This window comes from Zonotrichia albicollis, chromosome 6, assembly GCF_047830755.1.
Source record: "Zonotrichia albicollis isolate bZonAlb1 chromosome 6, bZonAlb1.hap1, whole genome shotgun sequence".
NCBI lineage: Eukaryota > Metazoa > Chordata > Aves > Passeriformes > Passerellidae > Zonotrichia > Zonotrichia albicollis.
Window position 1 is genome coordinate 28,417,021 of NC_133824.1, and position 21,088 is coordinate 28,438,108.

Here is a 21,088-nt window from a genome sequence, read left to right on the forward strand (position 1 = left end):
GGAGTTATAGTGCCTGTTAAGATCGATGGTGGTGTGCAGAGCCCAGGTGTTATTTAGGGAATCCTGGCTGTTGGAGGAAGGTGAACAAGAGATGAGGCTTCCCCGGTTTCAGATGGAGGACTTTAGCCAAACACCTTAATTGCGCGACTCAACACATAAACAAGATTGTAAGAGAGATACAAGGCTTGCCTTCGTCTCCATGCCTTTCTTCAGGGCTGCGCCGAGTGCCCGAGGAGCGGCCGGGGTGGCGGGACACGGGAGCTGAATTTCCCGCACGCCACCGCCAAAGGGCGGCCGGCTCCGCACTGGGGAAAGAGGCGCCGGGGCCGGGCGGGGGCGGCGCGCCCGGGCCGCCCGCAGCGAGCGCTGCAGCGCCGGGGCCGGGGCAGGGGCTGGGGCCGATCCCGCCCCCGCCCGCCCGGCGCGGGCTTGGTGGAGGGTCGGGGGCGGCAGCGAGGGGCCGGGCCGGGCCGGGCGGGGCGCAGTGTGCCCGCGGCGCTCTGGTCGCGGCAGATTGGCCCCGGCCGCCGTCCTCGCCGCAGCAGGAGGGGCGCTGAGGAGAACGGGAGGTTTTTGGAAGAGGCGCACAGAGGAGCCCCGGGCTGACCGCCGGCCCCGCCCGCAGGCTCACGCCATGCTGCGGGCGCTTCCCCGTCTCTGAGGAGAGGCGAAGGGGTGTCAGGGGACGGCGGCGACGCGATTGCTAAGGTAATGGAAGTGGGCTGCTCTCTCTCGCCGTCTTTTTCCTGCTTATCCGCATCTATGTGGCGAGTGGCTGTCACTCGGCTGTGCCCTGGCAGCGGGATTCCCGAGCCCCCGGGGTGGGAGTCCGCTCCCGGTCGGTAGTAGCGGACAGGTGCAAGGTGTGTGTTCTGCGTGTGCGGTACGTATGTGTCTGTGGTGCCCGGCCGGGGGAAGGCCGTGCCCTGCCCGGGCCGTGCGGACCCCGAGAGCAGCGCGGCTGCCGTTCGCCCTCCCGCGGGGTCCGGGGGAAGGGCCCGGCTCGGGCCCCGGCGCAGGAGGCGCTCTCCGGGCGCTGTCCGGCTGCGCGGGGTGCCCACGCCCCGCGGTGTCCCGGCAGGTATGAGGGCAGCGCCCGGGGAGCCGGAGCTCGGTGCGGACGCAGGACAAGTTGTGGTGCCCAGAAACTGCAGGTCTTTTCGGGGATGGACGAGGGGGAGCGAGCGCTGGGGTGCAGCTTGAAGGGGGAGCTGATGCCCTGTGGGAAAACTTGGAAACTGTTTCGTTTCGCTAGCGTATTGCAATAATACACTTCCATCCGCCGACAAAGTGCGTTTGCGTGAAGGCAGATTGGTGAGTGAGAGTAAAGCTGCCAGGCACTCTCCTCCCAGAATCTTAATCTCCTGTGACACTGAAAGCATCTTCTTAGTCACTAGATGTGATGGCATAAGTATAGAAGTATGTTACACGGCCAGTAAGAACCTTCGAGTGGGTTTTTTTTCCTGAGGAAGATGCTGATTTTTGTATAAATAACGGCGCGCTGCCTCTTGTACGCTGCAGACGTAATCGCAGCCGGGGCTGTTGCTCCGAGGAGCTGCCTACGCCGGTGGCTCTGAGCTTGGCGTCCCGTCTGCACCGCCGCTGCCCTCGCTGGGACGGCCCAGGTGAGTCGGGGGCTTCCTTCAGCGGACCTGTAAGGGACTTGTCAGAACTGCATCCCTGTTGTAGCCCGTGTGCTACATGATGCTTCCCTGAAATCAAAGATATGCATAATTTGCTCTTGATTGAATTATATTTGCTGGCTGGCAGTATATAGGGATTGGAAAGCAGGAAAATCTGTCTTTGATCAATAAATTCATACTGTAAAACTCACCTTTGTGTTGGTGTGTTGCAGCAGATATTGGTGGTTTCCCGTCCCAAAGAAACCTACTTTTCCTCTTTGTTTCTTAAGGAAATGCTTTGTGAGCTGTTAGTGTGGGATTTATTTTTATTTTTGAATAGAAGTATATTTGATATAATAAGTTTCCTTTTTTATCTTTAATTTTTTTTGTAATGCTAGATTTATTCTAATCTTGCAGATCAGAACTAGGAATTGTTTACTGTGGGGTAATGATCTATAATACTTTCTCACCAGCTGATTTGGAACACTTTCACTATACTTCCTTGAAAATCTACTTTAAAAAGAGGTCAGATGTTGAAGAGCAGTTATTGGCTTGGGGGCATATTGTTACAAGCACAGAATAATAGTGTTCATTGCTTGAATATGTGTGTGAAATGCTGAAGAAGCTGTTTAGACTCAGCCAATATTGACTTAATTTTTAGATGAGCCGTTCCTTTTCTAATGACCTGACTGATAGAACAATTGATGACAAACATTCCCATTTCCTTCCTAACTGCCTACAAGTGTGATGGATTAGATAGACATTCTTTTTTCCATTCTGAACTGTATTAGAGGGAAAAACAGTGATTTGCTACACATCTTACACTGAAGTTTATGGTAGTAGTAGATTGCTGTTCACCTGATTTTTCTGGGTTTTTTTCCTTGCTAACCTTCCCTTCTAAGAAAAGTGCAGCAGATTGCTGCATAAAGTAATTGTCAATGCTGCTTACCTTGGTTTCCCTCTGATAGTTCCTGTGGTGCAGATAGTACAGATACCTGTTTTAAACAATGATACCGTGGATAAGGTATGTCCTTAAAAGGTATGTCCTCTTAAAGCAGCAGTTACCTCCTTGCCTGCCACTTACAAGGTGTTTCTGTGTCTAGCATGTAATTCTGGTGGGCACACTGGTACAGCAGAGGTGAGCAGAGCACTTTTCATTCCTAACTCTGCATTTGGTAATGCTTCTGAGGCAGCTGAGAAAAGCTGAGTGTATGGACAGGAAATGCCTGGCTTTGTTGTCATCCATTCGAGCAGGCAAGAAGGGGAGAAAAGGAGAGGGTAGTCCTGTCCCAGCAGACTGCAGCAAACTAACAGATGGCAGGGAAGAGAAGAAGCTAATATATGTGTTGTAGCAGGAAGGGAAAATAGCTGCAGTGTGTTGTTTTAACATGGTGCGTTGGGATGCTGTGTTAGTCTGTGGTGAAACTTGGGGATCTTGCAGTGCCGTGGCTCAGGCTTCCTAACACAAATGCAAGGGTGTTGTGGGATGATGATTTTTTTCTTTCCTCAATGATGATATGAGTCTTCAGCTTTTCAAGTATGAGGGGTAATTAACAGAGGGGTTTTTGCTGGGTATATCTTTGATATCTAAATCAAACACCCCAGTTGTACAATGGCAGCAGAACAAGGGCAAACTGCTCTTTCCATGCCCAATGTTACAAGAGTAGAATTTTGCCCTTATGATGGGTTATTGTATTGTTTGTACTCGTTACCTGGAGCTCCAGTTTCTGGAAGCACACCTTGGCTCTCTAAAGGAGGTCCAGGAACAAACAGGTCCACTTCACTGAGCAGCCCTGGGCTATTTCAGGTAACAAATATTGCACTTAATTGCCAGAACTGAAGTGCTCCTGTCTCCTCCTGACACTCTTTTCAATATCTTCACGGCTGCATTATTATTTATGTCAATTCACACCGTGGCGTTATAATTACAAAGAAAACCTGGGTAGAATAAGAAAATGATGTTGATGATTTGGAACGGTGTTTCTTCAATTCAGACTTTGAAGTGCTGTCCCCAGTGCAGTGTAAGATAGCACTCTGCCTTGTGAAGTTACCAAGCAGCATGGTGGCCCTGTGCTATTACTGAAGGTGTAATAGTACATTTAACCCTGTTCATTTGCAGCTTGGTCTGCATGAGACAAGCTGACCAGAGCTGTGCTGGCCAAGCACATTTCAGAAACTGTAGGTGGTGATGGTGTTTTTTTCAGAAGCATCTGGTCAGTCACTTGGTTCCTGTGGAGTTACACATCTGACTTCCTCAGGCTACAAAATTTGCTCTTGTCATCTTTGAGCACTTGCATATAGTTGCACATCTTTGTATTCTGAACTGATTTATTATGTTCCTACACCTCTAAATCTACTTTTTTCCTAAAATTTCTGCCTTCATTCTTCATCTTTTAACTTTCTGTCTGGTGATTGTGAGAACGCTGCTTGCATTTTGGTGGTGGTGGATTTATCGGGGTTTAGAGGTGGCTAGAGTACTTTGAAAAATTTGATGTGTCTTTATATCTTTGAAAAGGTAATAATAGATGCATAGTGGAGAGATCTAAATGGTTTGATTGCAACATGCCCTCAATAATATAGTGGCATTTAAAGTTTATACAGGATGATATTAGTGTCAGTGTATCCATAGTGTTTTCTTAATCTATATAAGTTTTACCATGAAAAGGCATTTCCAAGATTTCAGTGAGTGTTTCCAGCATATTGTGACTGAGGAATGAGCTAATTTCTGTTGTTGTGCTCCATCTATGAAGAGGAGAAAGAAAGAGGAGCTAATTTGTGTTTTTCTTGTTGGTTGTCAAGCTCTAGAAAGATTGTGGAGTCAAGAGAGACTACTGCTACCCACTTATGTTGCATCAGATCTTGTACTATTTTTTAACATCTCTGCAGCGGGTGGCAAAGAATATGGAGAGAAGGAAAGAGAAGAAGATCAAGATTTCCGTGAGCAATAAGGTTCTGACGCTGCCATCCCAGGAGCTCTGATTGTCATGCTGGAAACAGCTGTTTATCCCTAGACTCAGCAGCACAGGTACTGCCTGCACAGGGGTGGTGGGCACCATGAGGCAGTGAGAAGGAATTAATGCTGCACTTTTGCAGGAATCTTCAGTTACACACACTAAACATTATCCTGATGGTAAAGGACAATATTTCATCTTTTTCACTGTGCTCTTAGGAGCTGGCATCAGCAGTGAAATGTTCATGGGGTAGTTAAAGATCCTCATGCTACAGGCCTCCTATGCTGTGAGGATATGTGTTAAGGAAATTATAACTAATGGCTTGAAAGTCAGGGTTTAGATGTCCAATTTATTGCTCTGTGATTTGTTGTGTGAATGTGGGAAGTCACTTAATTTCATTGTGATTTAATTTATCATTTTGTAAAAAAAAATGCTAATTGCGTGTGTCACAGATGAGCAACTAGGTTTAGATTGCATTCACTGGTGTAAAAGCAATCTGGCAGAGACATGTGTTAGCTCAACTAAACTGTCTTTAATAGGACTATTTTACTCTAACAGTTGCAATAGTCAAGTGTATTAGTATTTATAGTGTATCTAACTTACATTGGTATTTGTAGCACTCCAGATGTGGCATTATGAAGTTCAGATTAAATGAACCACAGCACTAGGATTTGTAGGCTTTGCTGAACTGCGTGGATGTGTGGTGTTTGGACTTGAGCTTGCTAACTCAGGAGTGGCTTAAGTGCTTTTTACATCGCAATTACTGAAGTGATTTGTCTGTAATTTGCATCTGAAAAGGCTGTGTGCTGTTATGATAAACAGCAGGGCAGTGAAATCACAGTATATTGCATCATGTCCTTGAAGTAGTTGGGGTACAACCAGTTGCGTTCATTTGCACCAAGGGTATTTCATGGTGCCACATCTTCAAGGACACCTGTGCTTTTGGGTAGCAAATTTCCTATTTTATTTGATTGCAAGGGTACTTGCAATTTTCCATCATCTTGAGAATGAACAACCGGCAAGAACTCTCAGCACTTTGGGGCATTTTAAATGAGATTATGTAGTCACTGATCAATGCAGGGCTGGATTGCTTCTGTGAACTTGCATAAGATTGCTTGAAGGGAAACTTCATTTCAGCAACTTCTATTGGGAACAGGGAGTTTAGGTGGAGTAAATTTGAATTTGGAATCTAACCAGCACCGAGGCCTGTGTTTTGTTTGTTTAGTTTTTTTTAAATTTTATTATTTTCTTACCAGTCTGTATTAGAGCATCCATTATTTTGCGCATCTCCTCATTCAGTTTTATATTTGAATCAATTTTCTTCAGTTGTTTTCAGCTTACTGGATACAATGTAAAATACAAAGTGCAGCCCCTGCCCCAGAAGTAGCTTACTGAAATTGCAATTAGCATTTCCTAGGGTGTGTAAAGGCAAGGCACTTTCAGAGATGGTGTATTTGATGGACCAGCTTCAAAGAACAGGAAGCTCTTAGCACACCTTAACTGATCCAGTAGAAGATTTATGTTGGAGAATAGATTAGGAGTCTACCCTCAAGCTCTATATTATCAGTACAGTTACCCATTTTCCACAGGGAATGATTCTGGACAATAAGTTGGCATTGTTGCAAAACAACAAAGTACAGCTTCACCTTTGTAGCTTCTGCTCCTTGCAGGCTGATAGTGCTGAATAATTACTGCTGTAGTTTGGGATCACCAATTCATGTGAAGTTCAAAGTTGGTCTGTAACTATCTCGTTGCATTTCTAAATTTATATAGCACTGGCACTTGCTTTAGTAAAATATTCAGCATATACTTGCTATCACATTCTTTGTAGCTATCCTTGGTAACAGCGTGTTGGCTCACAGCCTTTCCAAGAGGCCTTGTGCTCACAGCAGTATTATTTTATCGGAAGGGAGATTGATTACTGGTGAACGCTGCACTTTTTTTCTGAATTCTTTGGAAGAGGAATGGATGTATTGGAAGCAGTTTCTTCTTGCTGTAACATAATTCTGGTCCATTAAAAGCAAATGTAATATGCAAGTGCCCATTTTAACAATTGATTTCGTAAAGGGAAAAAATTACCTAGTTAACCAGCAATTTGTATGTCAATATTCACTACAATCCATCTCTATTCCATTTTTTCTTCTGGTTATCTTGGGAAGTCAGGACCTAGTCAAGTTAGATACCAAAAATTACTTTTGACTTCCAACCCTATGTTTCCTGGATGTAACATCCAGATCCAGACAGTATTTTCAGCATTCTATAATAGCTAAGAATATGTGCAGATTTAGAAATATTTAAAATCAAAATGGAGTGTGTGGAAAACTGGGAAATGGGGAGGAAAGTAATTCACTTCTATCAAGAAATGGTGATCTGCCTCAGTCACTTGGCAGGTGCTTATCAAGACACAGTCTGATCACCAGTGGCTCACACAAATGGAACAACTGGAACTCTCCATCCTGAGTGTTGTCTGTTGGACAGTTACAGCATGAGCACTGCCACAGGTGTCTCAGATGGAGAGAAAATTGCTCAAGACCATGGAGAGCACCCTTTTGGAGGGGGTATGAGGCCTTGGTGATCCCTGGTTAACAATATTCTGCTTAGACCACTAAACCATTAATATTTACCTTTTTTTTCTTAATGGATGTACATGATTTGGAAGAGCAAGTGATTGGTGAGAAGTAGTACAGGCATCTGCGCATTAGATTACTCAGGGGCTGAGTTTAAAGTTGTGTGTATCTGCAGAAAGCCAAGTGACTTGGATTGACTCATGTGAGAGCTACTTTGGTCTAAAAGATCGCTGTGTTCATACTGCATATTCTTGGCCAGAGGGGTCTCAGACCCCTGGCCCTTAGCTGGTACCTCTGTGGCCTGAAGATGCAGTGATTGTTGTGGATGGTTTTATTTTCAAGCATAATGTTAAAAAAAAGTGAGATTTTCCTGCAGCCCACCAGAAGGATGAGGTTATGCATTGTAGGATTTGGGACATGTTGGGAAGCTGTAGGTCATTGCAGAACCTATTGGGAGACTGATGCAGACATGGATAAGAGGTAGGAACCCCAGCTCTATGTGAGATGATCCATGCTGACTCTTGAGAGCAAGTGCTGATGGTGGAGAACTGTGTTCCCAGCTGTGTGTCTGCTTAGGTTTGGAGCTCTACAAAAGAGAGCAAACCAGCAGTTAAACACTGTGGGTGATCAGGAGCCCAGAGCTTGCTGCCTGCCCTAGTACTGTGTGGAAATGCAAACATACCTGTAGGATGTTCTGAGGCAAGTTTTCCACAGGTGAAGCACTTAGCTATGGAAGGGCACTGCACCTTTAGGAAATGTCTGTAAGAGTAGTAGAAAATGGGAAATCCTAACCTTCATCAGGATCCCAGTTTCCCTAAAAAGAGGAAAAAGGGGGTGTCCTGGAACTGTGTCCTCCCTTCCTGCTCTCTCAGACTGAGGTAAAAGCATTTTGGCGTGTTCCCTGGCCTAGATGTGTGCCCATCCTTCATCCTGCCAATTGTAGAGTGAGAAAAGTGTCGAGCCCCTGTGCTTCAGCACGGAGCTCCCTCTGAGCTTGTACCTTAGAAAGAGGAGGAATGGGGTCCCTTAGAGCCCTTGAATTCACCCAGTGTGAACAAAACTGCTTTCCCACAAACTAAGAGGAATTTGTTTGGCAAAAATTTGAACATTAAGTGCTGCTGCTGGAAGTGTTTATACTTTATTCCTTAAAAAAAGCAACAGACTGAGTATTGTTGATAGTACTGCAATGCTCACCACTTGCAAGGAGGGGCAGAAGGTCTGGGATGATCTTCTACTAGGAAACTATTTTTGGAGTAACTTCAGTTACAATTTGATGTCCAAAAGAAAGGAATTAAGGATTTTATGTGCTTTGGCAGTTATACTTCCCTGTAAGCAGACTTCCCTCTCTGCCCCTCTAGTGCAGGGGAGCAGTGCCGTGAAGGAGGAGTAGAGGTGAATTGTGCAGTGCTTGGACTGAGCTACACCACTGAAAAGCAGAGGATATCCCAGGTAGGTCCTGGTGATCCACTGGCTAGTGTATTCACCTTGGCCAATAGGATCAGCTTAATGATGAAAGGCTGTATGTTGCCTTGCAGTATACACAACTTGCATGGCATACCCAAGTCCTGGTTTAATGAAGTAATAATTAACCAGAAAAAGAATATGAAGACAAGTATTTCTTCCCAGTGCAATTTTAGAGAGATTTATGTAATGGATGTGAAATATCAACTTAATATTAATGGAGATTAATTGAATTCAGTGTGATTTTTCCTTCCGTCTCTTCCCTCCTGTCACCTTAATAATGACCTGTTTGATCTAAATATTCTAGCAGATCAGGTAGAGATTTTTCCTATTAGGTAATTATGAGTTCTGCAAGGCATGTGGTTATATGATTTCTCAGGCATATGAAAAGTTGTGTAGTCTAGTTGTATTTCACTAATTAGAAAAAAATTACCTAGGTATTCATGACATGAAATTGTAATTTAATCTGTGATTGTGTGCTAAAGCGCTAAATCTCTCATAATTTGATATTAACACTATGTGTCAATTATAAGCTGCCCTTGAAATATATAATTACATAACATAAAGGTAGTTTTCACATATTGTTACCCAAAATTATATTCCAGCTTAACAGTCCTGATATATATCTCCATGGGAATTCATTTAGCTGATTCTGTTTTCTCTGCTTCAGTTTTTCCCGATTTTAAAAAACTATCTTATTTTATCTCACATATGCAAGAAATTTTTTGCGCTGCAAATTTTGTATATGTAGTTTACAATTTATTTATTATGATGCAGAATAGGAGTTGACATATGACCTTGTATTATTTTGTTAAATCCAGGTCATATTTTCAAGAAATAGTTTTGCAGGATTTCTTCTAATGTACTTCTTTCTTTCTCTATTATGTAAAAAACCCCAGAGTGCATAAGGACTCCTAGATGTGTTAATTTCTATGGAACACATGGGGGTTTGTGTCTGTAAGAGGTTTCTTACAGCAGTCTTGTTTCCAATGGTCTTTTCTGACAGCAATCAAGGTGTTTGAGAACACTAAGGGAAATCTCCTAATTTACTGTTCAGATGCTTTCATTGAACTTACACATACACAGAGATTAAATGCTGACAGTATTTGTGGATTAAAATGTAAAGGTGGTTTTCTTAGAAATTTTCTAGTTACAGTTCTGTATGAGAAACTCTGAAAAGGTAAACTAGAAGAAAAAATTTTCTTGATTTTCAGAGCATATTTTTAATTGGTTACTCCACCTTAAAGTTCACTCATCCTTTCATGACATAAGGGAGCCTTATCTCTTTGCAGCTTCTGGATTTTGGAGAGTGAGGAGCCTGATCAGATAAGAGAGAGAGAGAGAGCTCTTACTGTGATTCAGTGCATTTTGTCAGCAGCTGCCTGTCTAATCCAGTGTGCTTATGTTTCTTAGGGGAAAAGCAGAAGTGTTCTATAATAAAGAATAAAACATAAAAAGGAAAAAAGCAGTGAGAGGAGAATGCACCCTCTCTTTTTAGCATATTTTTGGTAATATTTTTCAAAGGCTTAATAGACCATCTATTAAGAAGTTAAAGACTGCTGATTTTGTTCTTGTGTATGGCAGAGTGAGAGAATGGTTAGCACAAATGGTTTTCAATTTTTATCACTTTTGGTGCTGAGGAGTCCAGATTGCTGCAAGCATGGCTATTGTCAGAAAAACAGCTGTGGGAAAACAGAATCTTTGAACATGATATTTGAAATTTAGAGATTATTTATTTCTTTGAAGACATGCATTTGGATTTAGATTGCGTGTGTGTGGCTTCAGGCTGGGATGAGTTAGCCCTGATAGTACAGCAAACTGCCCAAAGGAGGGAGGAGCTGACAGCACTCTTCAGATGGTAAGTGGTGAGGTTCTGAGCTGGAGGCTGTCTTAATTAATTAATTAGAGGCTTATTTTAAAAAACCAACAAAACAACCTACATAAAATCTTTGTTTTCACTCTTCTCAGCTAAGTGTAGCTGAAATCTCTTTATAAGGCTAAGCTGGATTCACTTCTGGCTGATAAATCACAAGCATGTGCTTAGAGAAAGATTCAGAGGACTAACTGTTTTCAGGCTGTGTAGTGTTGTAAGGTTGACTTCCTGCTTGCATCTGGAGTAGACTGGGATGACAGTGAGGAAAAAATTGTGTAGGTTTTTTTTGGTTTGTTTCTTGAGAGAGGACTGTGTGAATGATATGTGGACTTCTGTACACTTTTACATTATTAAAGGGTTGCAAATGCAGCAGGTTAACATTTTAGTAGGGTAAAAAAGCTGTACTTTGACTGTGGGCAGTCTCATCTGTGTTTGCAGCAGGCAGCTCTCTGGAGAAGGATATGGAGATCCTGGTGGACAAGCTGCCCATGAGCCAGCAGTGCCCTTGTGACCAAGAAGGACAATGGCAACCTGAGCCGCATTCGGAAGCGCGCTGCCAGCAGGTCCAGGGAGGTGATCCTGCCCCTCTGCTCAGCCCTGGTGAGGCCACATCTGGAGTGCTGTGTCCAGTTATGGGCTGCTCAGTACAAGAGAGACATGGAGCTCCTGGAGCAAGTCCAGCAAAGGGCTGTGAAGATGGAGGGTACTGGGGCATCTCTCTTGTGAGGAAAGGCTGAGGGAGCTGGGCCTGCTCAGCCTCAAGAAGAGACAACTGAGAGAGGACCTTATCAGTGTGTTTAAGTATCTGAAGGGAGGGTACCAAGGAGGTGGAGCCAGCTCTTCTCTGGGGTGCCAAAGCAATAGGACAAGAGGCAATGGGCAGAAACTGATGCATTGGAAGCTCTACCTGAACATGAGGAAGAACTTCTTTACCATGCACATTGGAACAGTTGTCTGCAGAGGTTACAGAGTCTCTCTTAATTTTGGAGATTCTCAAAAGCTGTCTGTACTCAATCCTGAGTAACATGCAGGAACCCTGTGTGAGAAGGAAGGTTGGACCAGATGACCTCCAGTGGTTTCTTTCAACCCCAGCCATTCAGTGGTTCTGTGAAGCAGTCCTGCATCACTGGGTGCTAAGCTCCCATATGTTAAAAAGCACAGGTGTAGTGGAATCCATGGGACCCAGCATTGCTGTGCTCTCACCTTGAAGAGCCAAGAACATGCCCGTGTCATATCGCTGTCTTATTTCATCAGTAGTTTTTCTTGTAGAATACCAGTGAGAAATATTTTTGTGCTTTTAAAAAGGGTATAAAGGAAAGAGAAAAAACTTGGAGAATAGTCAGATTCCTCACAGTTCCTCAGGGCCCCTGTCTTGGCCTGCTAAGGCTCATCACAGCAGCAGCAGAGCCAGGGCTGTGTGGATGGGATGCCCACACTTGTCTCTGCTTCTCACTGCACCTCAGTCCTGCCTTGTCTCCAGCCTTGTTCTCTGAGATGTCCATCCTGCTGTCACTCTTACAAAGGTGGCTCTGCTCCTGCTGTTCCTGGCTGAAGTCTAGCAGCAGATGCTGGGCACTCGTGGGAATCACTTTTGCAAATTTGACTTCCAACAACAGATTGGTTCACTTGTATTGATTACCTTATGTAGATGTTATGTAGATCTACGTGTTAGGCTTGTGTAGATCTTCAAAGTTAGTGGCTCCCTCAATGTCACTGTGAACAGCATGCCAGCTACTACTGCATATTGTACATGATGTTATAGTCTTGTTGTACTGGAGCAGATGAAAAGCTTCAAGAAGTGCTATGGGGAAAATCTGGAAGTACCAAAAAAGACCAAGTGAGCTGACAGTATAACAAGAACAACAGAATTTGTAAATGTGGACGTTCAAAGTGAATAATGCAATGAGTGAAGCACAGCTAAGTAATGCTGAAGAGGGTTTTACAGTTAGAAATTGTCATTTTGTTATTTTAAGAGCATTTCTGAATTGCAGTTGTTGCAATTGTTTTCTTTTAAAGCATGCATGTAAAATCTCACATAATATAAGTGGTGAATGTGGTCTTTATTTACTGCAGGTGAAGCTGAAACTTGTGTGACTTGACATATGCTTTCAACTCTGCTTTGTAATTGCCTTTAGAAAGTTACATAAAATCTCAACCCAGTTCCTGCTCCATTCAATTGAGTGATGATAACCTAGAGCCTAATTCTTCAGTGCCTTGAAATCATGACCAAGAAGTATTGTGAAAATGCACATTTGTGTAAATAATTTGAAGTGCTATAATTTGAAAATATTTTACCATTCATCCTTTGTGCTGTTTAATTGTTTCTGTATCTAATAATTTTGCTTAGAGAATTTATTTCATTTCCTCTTTAGCTCACAACCTGGCACAATGGTGTAGTGTTTGGGCTTCTAGGAAGACATGAGGTTTAGTAGAGGTCTAAATAAATTTATATTATTTAAATTTAAAAGAGTCTCTAAATTGGTCTGAACATGCATTTAAAGGGTGATCTATATATATTGTTAAACCCAGCTTTGAACTGTATTACTGAATTTCCAAATTGGTATATGCATGTACATATGCATTTGTGCCCACTTGTGTGTGTGTGTGTGAATGCATACCTTATAAAAGAAAAAAATTAATGTCTCTGGATTGATGTAGATTATTTGACTTCTGTTTTATGGATGTTTTCTTAAACGGGATATGTCAGCTGCTTCTGGCTCTAATGATGGATGTCATGTTACTGCAGTAGCCTTTTCTCTGCTGAGGAAGGACAGAGCTGGAATATGGTCTGAGCCTGTCTGATTCTAGGCCTCTTGACTTGTCCTTGAGAGCTGATAACTGACAGCTAGAATGGCTCAGGGATGTATTATACATATAATTGTGTCCTATGTATGTATATTATATGCTAGGGCACGTTGTTGCCTGTGGCAATGTGAAAGAGGGTAAAGGAAGGAGTAGGAAAGAATCTTTTTTAATAATGAGCTGTGTTTTAGAAATTAATATATAAGTTATGCTCATGTGAACATAGATTTTTTTTTTAGTTCTCAGTTTTTAATGAAATATGTTGAGATGGGATATTTCAGTACTTTCAATGTTAAAGAAATTGAACTTGTCAGATAGTTTTAATGCCAATGTCTGTACAAGGCAATGTTACTTCTTAGGTTAGGAAAGGTCACCACATGGCTCCACAGCAGCCTCTAATTTAAATGTTACTTGTCAAATGTGCTGGTGGAAGTAAAACTTAAAATATAGCATTTGCCTCTGCACCAGGACCCTTTTTTCTTTTTTTTTTTTAATGATGCTTTGGCCTCAAGGGTGGTATGACCTGGAGGAGATGAGGCAGTGGTTCCAGTTCTGTGCTTCTAGAAGATAGGAGTATTATGTGTGATTGTCTGCCTGTACCCTGTTGCCTTTGCTGGCTGTGTCATGAGAAGAGGTGAGGGAAGCTGTTTACTCTGAGCAAGCAGTTGTGCCTCCCTGGTTCTTGGCTGCTGCTTCGGGGCCATGGAGAGCTGGAAGGGGCTTGGAGCGTCTGCAGGTGAGAAGCTGCAGTCAGTGTGCCTGACAGGCTGCTGCGCCTGCCTGTCACAGTGGGGTTTCGCTCTGCCTCACAGCAAGGTGCCTTGGCTTTTTCTTTGTAGTTACCTCAAAGCTTCTAGAACAGTACAGGCTGTTTGTGCTCTATAGTGAGGAAGGGAAGTGTGTGAAGTATTAATTAGATATTCTTCTATTGACTAAGGGCTTATGATACAACTTCAGAACTGTGGGAGAAGTGTGTGCATGTGATGACCCAAACCACAGCTGTGCGTGACTTGGTGGTCCTTGTTCTTGGGTTGTTATCCCATAAACCAGTCAGTTCTGGCACAGTGTGATAAAATCCTGCATAGGGGGAAGACAGGAGTGTGATTCCCTCTGTACCATCCTTGTATGTCTGCCTAGGAGGCAGTTGCACGTCCTTACCATGCTCCATTGCAGCCTGGAGTGATGCTGAGTTTTGCTCCTGTCCTTGCAGGCTGAGCGACGAGAGGCAAACATGGCCCAAGCACCCACTGATCCGAGTAGTGCGGAAACTGCTGACCCAGAGGAGAGTTCTCCAAACATGATAGTCTACAGAAAGGTAAGAATTTTGACTTGTGGCAAAAATCCCTTCTCTATGTGATTGGCTTATAAAAGAATCCCATGCCCCTTTTGAAGTCAGAGGTATATTTGACTGCTCAGACGCATAGCTGAAAGACTTTCAGGAAAGTAAGTGTTTCAAACTATAGCATTTGAGAGCTTAGGGGTTGAATTCTGTTCAGTGGAAGCACTTGAGCTTGTTACTGTGAAATATTTGATGAGAAGCTAATAACTTGAAATTTGTAACTTTTTTCATATGACTTTAGGTAATGGTTCAAGTTTACTGCAGCTAGCTGAGAGAAGTGTACCTATCTTCCAAGTTTTGTCATACTAAGCATAAAGTAGCCTTCATACAGCAGTCTTTTTGGTACTTTTTCCCCCTATATTCATATTGTGTTTCTTTTTGAATAATTAGCAGTTTGATTCTTTATGCGTCATTTTTCTTACTTCCCATGCCTTGCTTAACTTAAAAAAGAGAGTGTTTTCTCAACTGCTAGGGAAAAATGAATTAGACAAAGGTGAAACAACAGCAATGTATGGTGTTAAAGAGCATTTTTTCACCATGATAATATGTTTTATTCTGAAGTACTTTGGAGGTAGCATAAAAGATGAAGGAAAGCTATCTATTGACCCATTTGCAAAGGCATTGTTTTATTTTGGGGTAGGTGTATCCTTCATCTTTGAAATTTAGTATTTTTTTTTAGTTTCATGAAATAATGTAAATACATTTTATTTAGCCTGGAAAATATTTCTTATGTAGTGTGCAGAAGTTCTGTATGATTCTGACAGCAATTTCTTGCATAGCTTAAATAAGCAACCATTCTGATAACTTAAGAGCTACACTGCTCTTGTGTAGTATGATCCTGGGTAAAATTACTGAAATGTGTTGGAGGCACATAGTTATGTTTTCTGCTTGCTTGACTGCAATCTTGATGACTTTCATATGCTGAGAAAATAATTTAGGTTTCATATGGAGCATGAGTTGTTTCAAGTGTTACTTTTTGATATCCATAATTTTGGTTTAGTTGTTGTGTATTTGGTTTGGAATCTGGAATTGTTAACATGGGAAAAATTTCTGGGTAATGTGTGGGCTTGTTTGTTTTGAATGTGTTATGAACACACTTTGGCTGCTAATTTGGAAGTAGCACTAGTCGGTTAGTCAGATTATTTTTTTTCCAACCTGTTTGCTGAGAAGTCCAACACCCCATAGGCTGAAGTAGATACAAGGTGTGAAGGAAATGTCTGGTTGCATGATCTCGAATTAGGGCATTAAATCTGTGACTCTGCAGAGAATCCACTTATCTGTTCCTGAAAACATTACTTTATTTGTGTGCCTCACTTCCTGTTCGTCTCACATTCGGCATTTCTATTTTAGGATTTCTCCATTTCTTTGCCGTTTGATATTTCCTTATTGTCACGTAGAATAGAGGTTGTGAATTCTGTGGTATCAATAGGGAATATACTCATACTACTTGATTCATCTCTCCTTACTGGTTGTCCTCCGGTGTCAGTATTACCAGCCTTTCATAACACAGTCACCTGTCAAAATACATAGTTGTCTTTTAGAATAGCATGCCCCATGCATTGTGCAGTAAATGGTGTATTCTGTATTGTCAATTTTAAGCTAACATATCTGTCAGGTTTTTTTGCCATTTCTGTTGATTTGTGAATAAAAAATGTGGATATTACCTATTTTTCTGAGTAAATTTTCATTGGTGATTGACTTTCTAAATGTTATTTGCATTATTTTAGATATTAGTTTTAATATTAGTAGTTGGTATTATTTGATATTTTCATATTACTTTGATATTAATTAGATGTATTACACATCAATTTTATGTTCCTTCGTGTTGAAAAATCATATGCGAAATCTGAGACAAGACTATTATTCTTTTGATTATCCCTCCTCTCTCCAAATGAATGTTTAGCTCTTCATCTCTCATTTGCTTTCAAATGTCTTGATTGCCAGTAATGAATGAGAAAAACACTGCACTGGACTCCCTGAAACATTGCACACAATCTGCCAGCATTCCCTACAGTTCAGGGTTGGTACTGTGTCGCAGCAGAAGGAAAGGTTTGCTGCTCACAGCAGGAGCCCAAGGTGCAATTGCTGATCCCCCTTAGGAAGAATAAATAAGGGTGGTCTTTAGCAGTGGAACCACAGTGAATCCTGCTTCGAGTGTGAACTGTTTTGTTGCTTATCATAACTGTCATGTTTGAGGGATTTGGGGGAGGAAAGCCCTGCAAGTAGAACCTCAGACTGTTAATACTTTTTTATACTTGGTTTGCTGAGAGTCTCTGGGGTCTGTTTGAGGTTCATGTGCCACCAGCTTCGTTCTAGCCTGGTTTCATTTAGTAGCCAGTGAAAGGTAGACACATTTAGAGGAAAAACCAGATCTTAGGCAGTATTGAGTGTCCCTTTGGAGCAACCTCTGTTTTGTTTATGGAGAAAAGCCTGGAACAGACTGTGCTCTTTCTTTAGGTAGGTAAAACTTAGTGGGATGGGTTTTGGCCATGCAGAACAAAATAAACTAATTTATTTTGACTCCAATTACTTTATGATATTCTCTATGGACTCCTGCAAGCAAATGAATTCTAACTGCTTTGATTGCTACAGCAGATGGTCTCAATGAGATAAGTCTTATTTTCTTCTGCCTTCAGTGTTAACCTTTCAGGGGTTGATATTTATCAATTTGTGAGGTATGTTATTTTTTTAATCCAAGAGTTGCTCCACTGTTTGGATGACACCTGTGTGTGAATTAAGTAGTGCAGATGCATTTGTTACAGTAACCAGTGTTTAGGGTGTCATTTGCCTCACCCTACCCTTGTTAAGATGAGCTGTAGCCCAAATGACATGAGCTGTATTGACCAGGTCTCCAGTGGCAATCATGGGTACCCAGCTGTCAGGTACTTATGCCACAGGATAGACATTTATAATTAAGCAAGCTGCATTCCACTCTTGTGGAACTGTGTGTTCTCTTGTCTCTCTGTGCATGTCAGGGCTGAGCTCTGGGCTCTCACAGGGCTGCAGGTGGAGCTGCAGGAAGGGTGGGCTGTGTGGCATCACTTATCTGTGCGGCACAGGGGTACCCAATGGAGGTGCCAGGGTGCTGCAGATGCTGCACTGCCATTTCAGTACTCTGCGAGCACACTGGATCTGGCCACATCTAGAGAAGATGCTGATGCATTTTTTGATGGGATCACTACTGGAGGAGTGATGCACAGTCTTACAAAAGACTGTTTCAAATGCACTACCCAACTTTTCATGGGAGCAGGGAGTGACATCCCCATCCTCACTTCAGTCTGCGAGCATTGTGTGGGTACTGCAGCATGGAAGGAAAAAAATGCAATAAAGCTCAGGAGAGGAGAAGAACCTCTACTAGCAAATAGTAACAAAAAGTATAAATTGATTTTAAATGCTGGTCACATTGCCTTGAAATCCAGCCACCTTTGATTAGTCTTTCTTGCAAATGCGGATGACTGTGTCTCAGGGGCCCTTTGGCTCATTGTTACAATAATCCACATCTGAAAATTCCTCTTCTGCAGATAGTATTGAAAGACAAATTGTTCATGGACAGCTTCTGACACCAGACCTATTAAGTGACCTATTTCAAAATAATTTGGCAAATCAAATTTTCTTACATAAAAGATGGTGGGAAATTGTCATGTCACTGAAAAAAAAAATCACAATATTTAGAGCTTGACTAAATAAGAACTGAAAGTACCAATAAGGAGGAGTACGTGGGGAATATAACAAGAAGGATGAAACCACAGAAATGAAAATCTAAATTGGTTAGCAAGGTGTACTTGTTTCTGAGAGAGATCTCCTATGACAGGGAAGAGTTTGCAAACTGTGCTGATAAGAGAGTTTTAGAACCACTGGAGCATGTGTGTTCTGAGGGATATCAAAATATACTGTCAGAGAAATTATCTGCATTATCTGCTGGTACATTTCCATTTCTGCTTATTTTTTGCCAAACATATCCTCTATATCTCCTTACTAATGTCAGCACTTACTGAGTTAAATTTTGAATTTTTATGATTACTCATGGTAAATCTTTTCAACAAGCAGGAAAATATAATTTCCAAAGGCAATTACTGCTCTAAGTAATGTAACACAAACTTGCAGCTGCCACAAGATGCTTTCAGAAAAATCTGAGTTGGTTGCTACCTTCAGTACTTGGCAGCCTTCGTGTCTTTTTAAATGCTGATTTAAGATCTGAATTGGAATAATTAAAAAAAAAAAAAACAAAAACAAACAAAAGAAACAAAAACAAAACAACCAAAAAGAAAGCAGCCTTACATTTGCAGATTTTCTCCAGGCAAATGCCAGTGTTCCAGCCATGCCATGTCAAGTAGCAGGAGTGTTGCTGTCAGAGCTGGCTGATTGGGCAGGAAATGAGAGAACAAGCAGTTGTGAAGGCAGGTTTATGCATCCAAAAAATACAGGGACCATGAAGCAGAAGGATGGGGGAAGAGACTGTTGTTAAATTAACTGTTCACATTAAAAAATATGGTACTGGTATTTTGAGCTAGTGAGAAAACTGAGACTGCAATTTGATTGCTCTTAAGTTGTGCTGTGAAAAATCATCTCAACAGGGCACTGTCCAAGCAACCAAAAGCAGCTGAGCCTCACAAGGGTATAGTCAAAATGATGACTTCTTGTATAGAAAGAAAAAATTCCTGAAGTGTTTTAAAGAGATAGGTTTCATGCATACAGCTTAGTTTTGTATTAAAAGAAAGCAGTCTGCATGTTTTTTTGTGGCTTCCTAGCCCCTTTGAGGTTTCATGCTGTTTTTATGAGATGCAGCAGAACTTAAAATGTATTTTAACTGTTGAATACTTTTGGCTTTCTTTTTATTTGAGTCTCTTGAGTTATATTTTAGGATTTTGCCACATGTAAAGGCTATCTGAACCTTATTTTTATACATGAAATCTGAGTTTTTCACACAGTTACTTCTGTTTTATGGCTGGTTCTTTAAGATAAAACTGTAAATTGATGATGATAATGCATGAGTTGATAGAGTTGATAACAATGCAGGCCTCCAGATTTCAAATTCTACCCAAGGATTTTTCTGTACTGTCATTAGAGATTACTTTAGGACATTTTAAATCATCTTACTCTTATCATTTCCTGGTTTCTTTTTTTCTTTTTCTTTTTTTTAACTCTGTTTCCAGATTAAAAGCAGTAAGCCAAGATTAAACTAGGACTGAATTTGAGACTATGTACTGCGGCTTCAGAAACTGAAAGATGCACAATTTTGGATAAATAATCTCCAAACTAGCATTGTTACTACTGGAAAACAAATTTAAACCCCATCTCGTTACCAAAATATGTTGACATAGGTTAGGGAGTGGGGGACCTTTAACTCTGTTTGCATATTGCATATTGACAAGGAGGTTTCAGGTAATTTATCACTGCAAATACTCATGACCCTTGCTTGTAAACAGAAGCTGGCCATTTCTTGAAACCTTGCTAGTTTGTCTCTTTGGTTGTTTTACTGTGTCAACAACTTTGGCTGCAGAGGGTGCTGCATAGAGAGGGAAGTGCTTGTGTGCAAGGTGGGCTACTGGCTAAATTGTGGCTGTAATTACGACAGAGCTGGCTGATTTTTGTTTAGGGGATTCCCTCTTGGCATTTCCTATAACAACAGGGGTAGCATTCAATATTTCTCCTTACCATACCTCATACAGTAATATCCTGGGGATAGTACTCACAGTAGGGGTATTAAATCTAATTTTACAGAGAGAGAGGCTGTGCAGTCAGGAACAGAAGTGGGAATGGCCATGTTCAACAAACCTGTCAGGTAGGAGCAGCAGAGAGTCCAAAGTATGGTGGTAAGTCATTGTCCAGTTATGAGCAATGGCAATGAAAATCACAAATCCCAGAGTGTCTTGGAGAAGTATTTCCAGGGCAGGGATAGGTGTCAGCAGTATTATGTAAAAGGCCAGGGATAATGCCCTGTTCTAGGTCATGGTACAGTCTTCTCTTTTGTCATCTCCTGTCTTCAGAAAACATGTCCTTGTTGCACAGAGGGAACTAGAAACAAGTGGTGTATTAGTTGAACAAAAGCTAGTACTGGTGTGCACGCAAATTTTGGTAAATTTGTGATGGATATCAACAATTTTGGAGTTAGAGGGTGGTTCCTGATTCTTAGAAAAGTGAAGTTCTGGAGAAGTCACTGCAGAGAGTAGAGAGGCCCAGGAAGCCATATGGCTTTACATAGCTGTAGGCATGTTTGTGAAGAGGAGTGTGTGACATGGTATTTTGCAGAAGTGGAGAAGGAGACACAGTGAACCAAGAAGTGTCTCTAGCTTTAAGTATACCTTCTTCAGATTATCTTGAGTAGGCAATAATACCTAAAATACCTCCTAAATATGTGTGTATTTATATATTAAATACCTTCAAACACCGTTTATTCATGCAATAGCAAACAAATTGAACTGCTGAAGTTTGACACGTGTCAGTGTCCTTGAACAAAGCTAATGCTACTGACC

General features: G+C 41.8%; 1 protein-coding gene across 10 annotated transcripts in view; it reads left to right on the forward strand.

Moving 5' to 3' along the window:
* The first annotated feature begins 200 nt into the window (after positions 1-200).
* The window catches only part of RGS6 (regulator of G protein signaling 6), a 253,210-nt gene continuing 232,322 nt past the window's right edge, over positions 201-21,088 (forward strand). For 2 of the 10 annotated variants that reach the window (XR_012580818.1, XM_074542901.1), the window contains exons 1-2: positions 201-708; positions 14,487-14,591. Coding sequence is in view for 7 of the 10 variants with exons in the window: in XM_074542901.1 (XP_074399002.1) it covers positions 14,508-14,591 (84 nt within the window). In the remaining 3 variants the exon portion in view is untranslated. Of the gene's footprint in view, positions 709-762; positions 864-1,287; positions 1,626-14,486; positions 14,592-21,088 lie in introns of those variants that run through there. The other 8 variants (XM_074542906.1, XM_074542909.1, XM_074542904.1 and 5 more) reach the window with 7 other exon arrangements.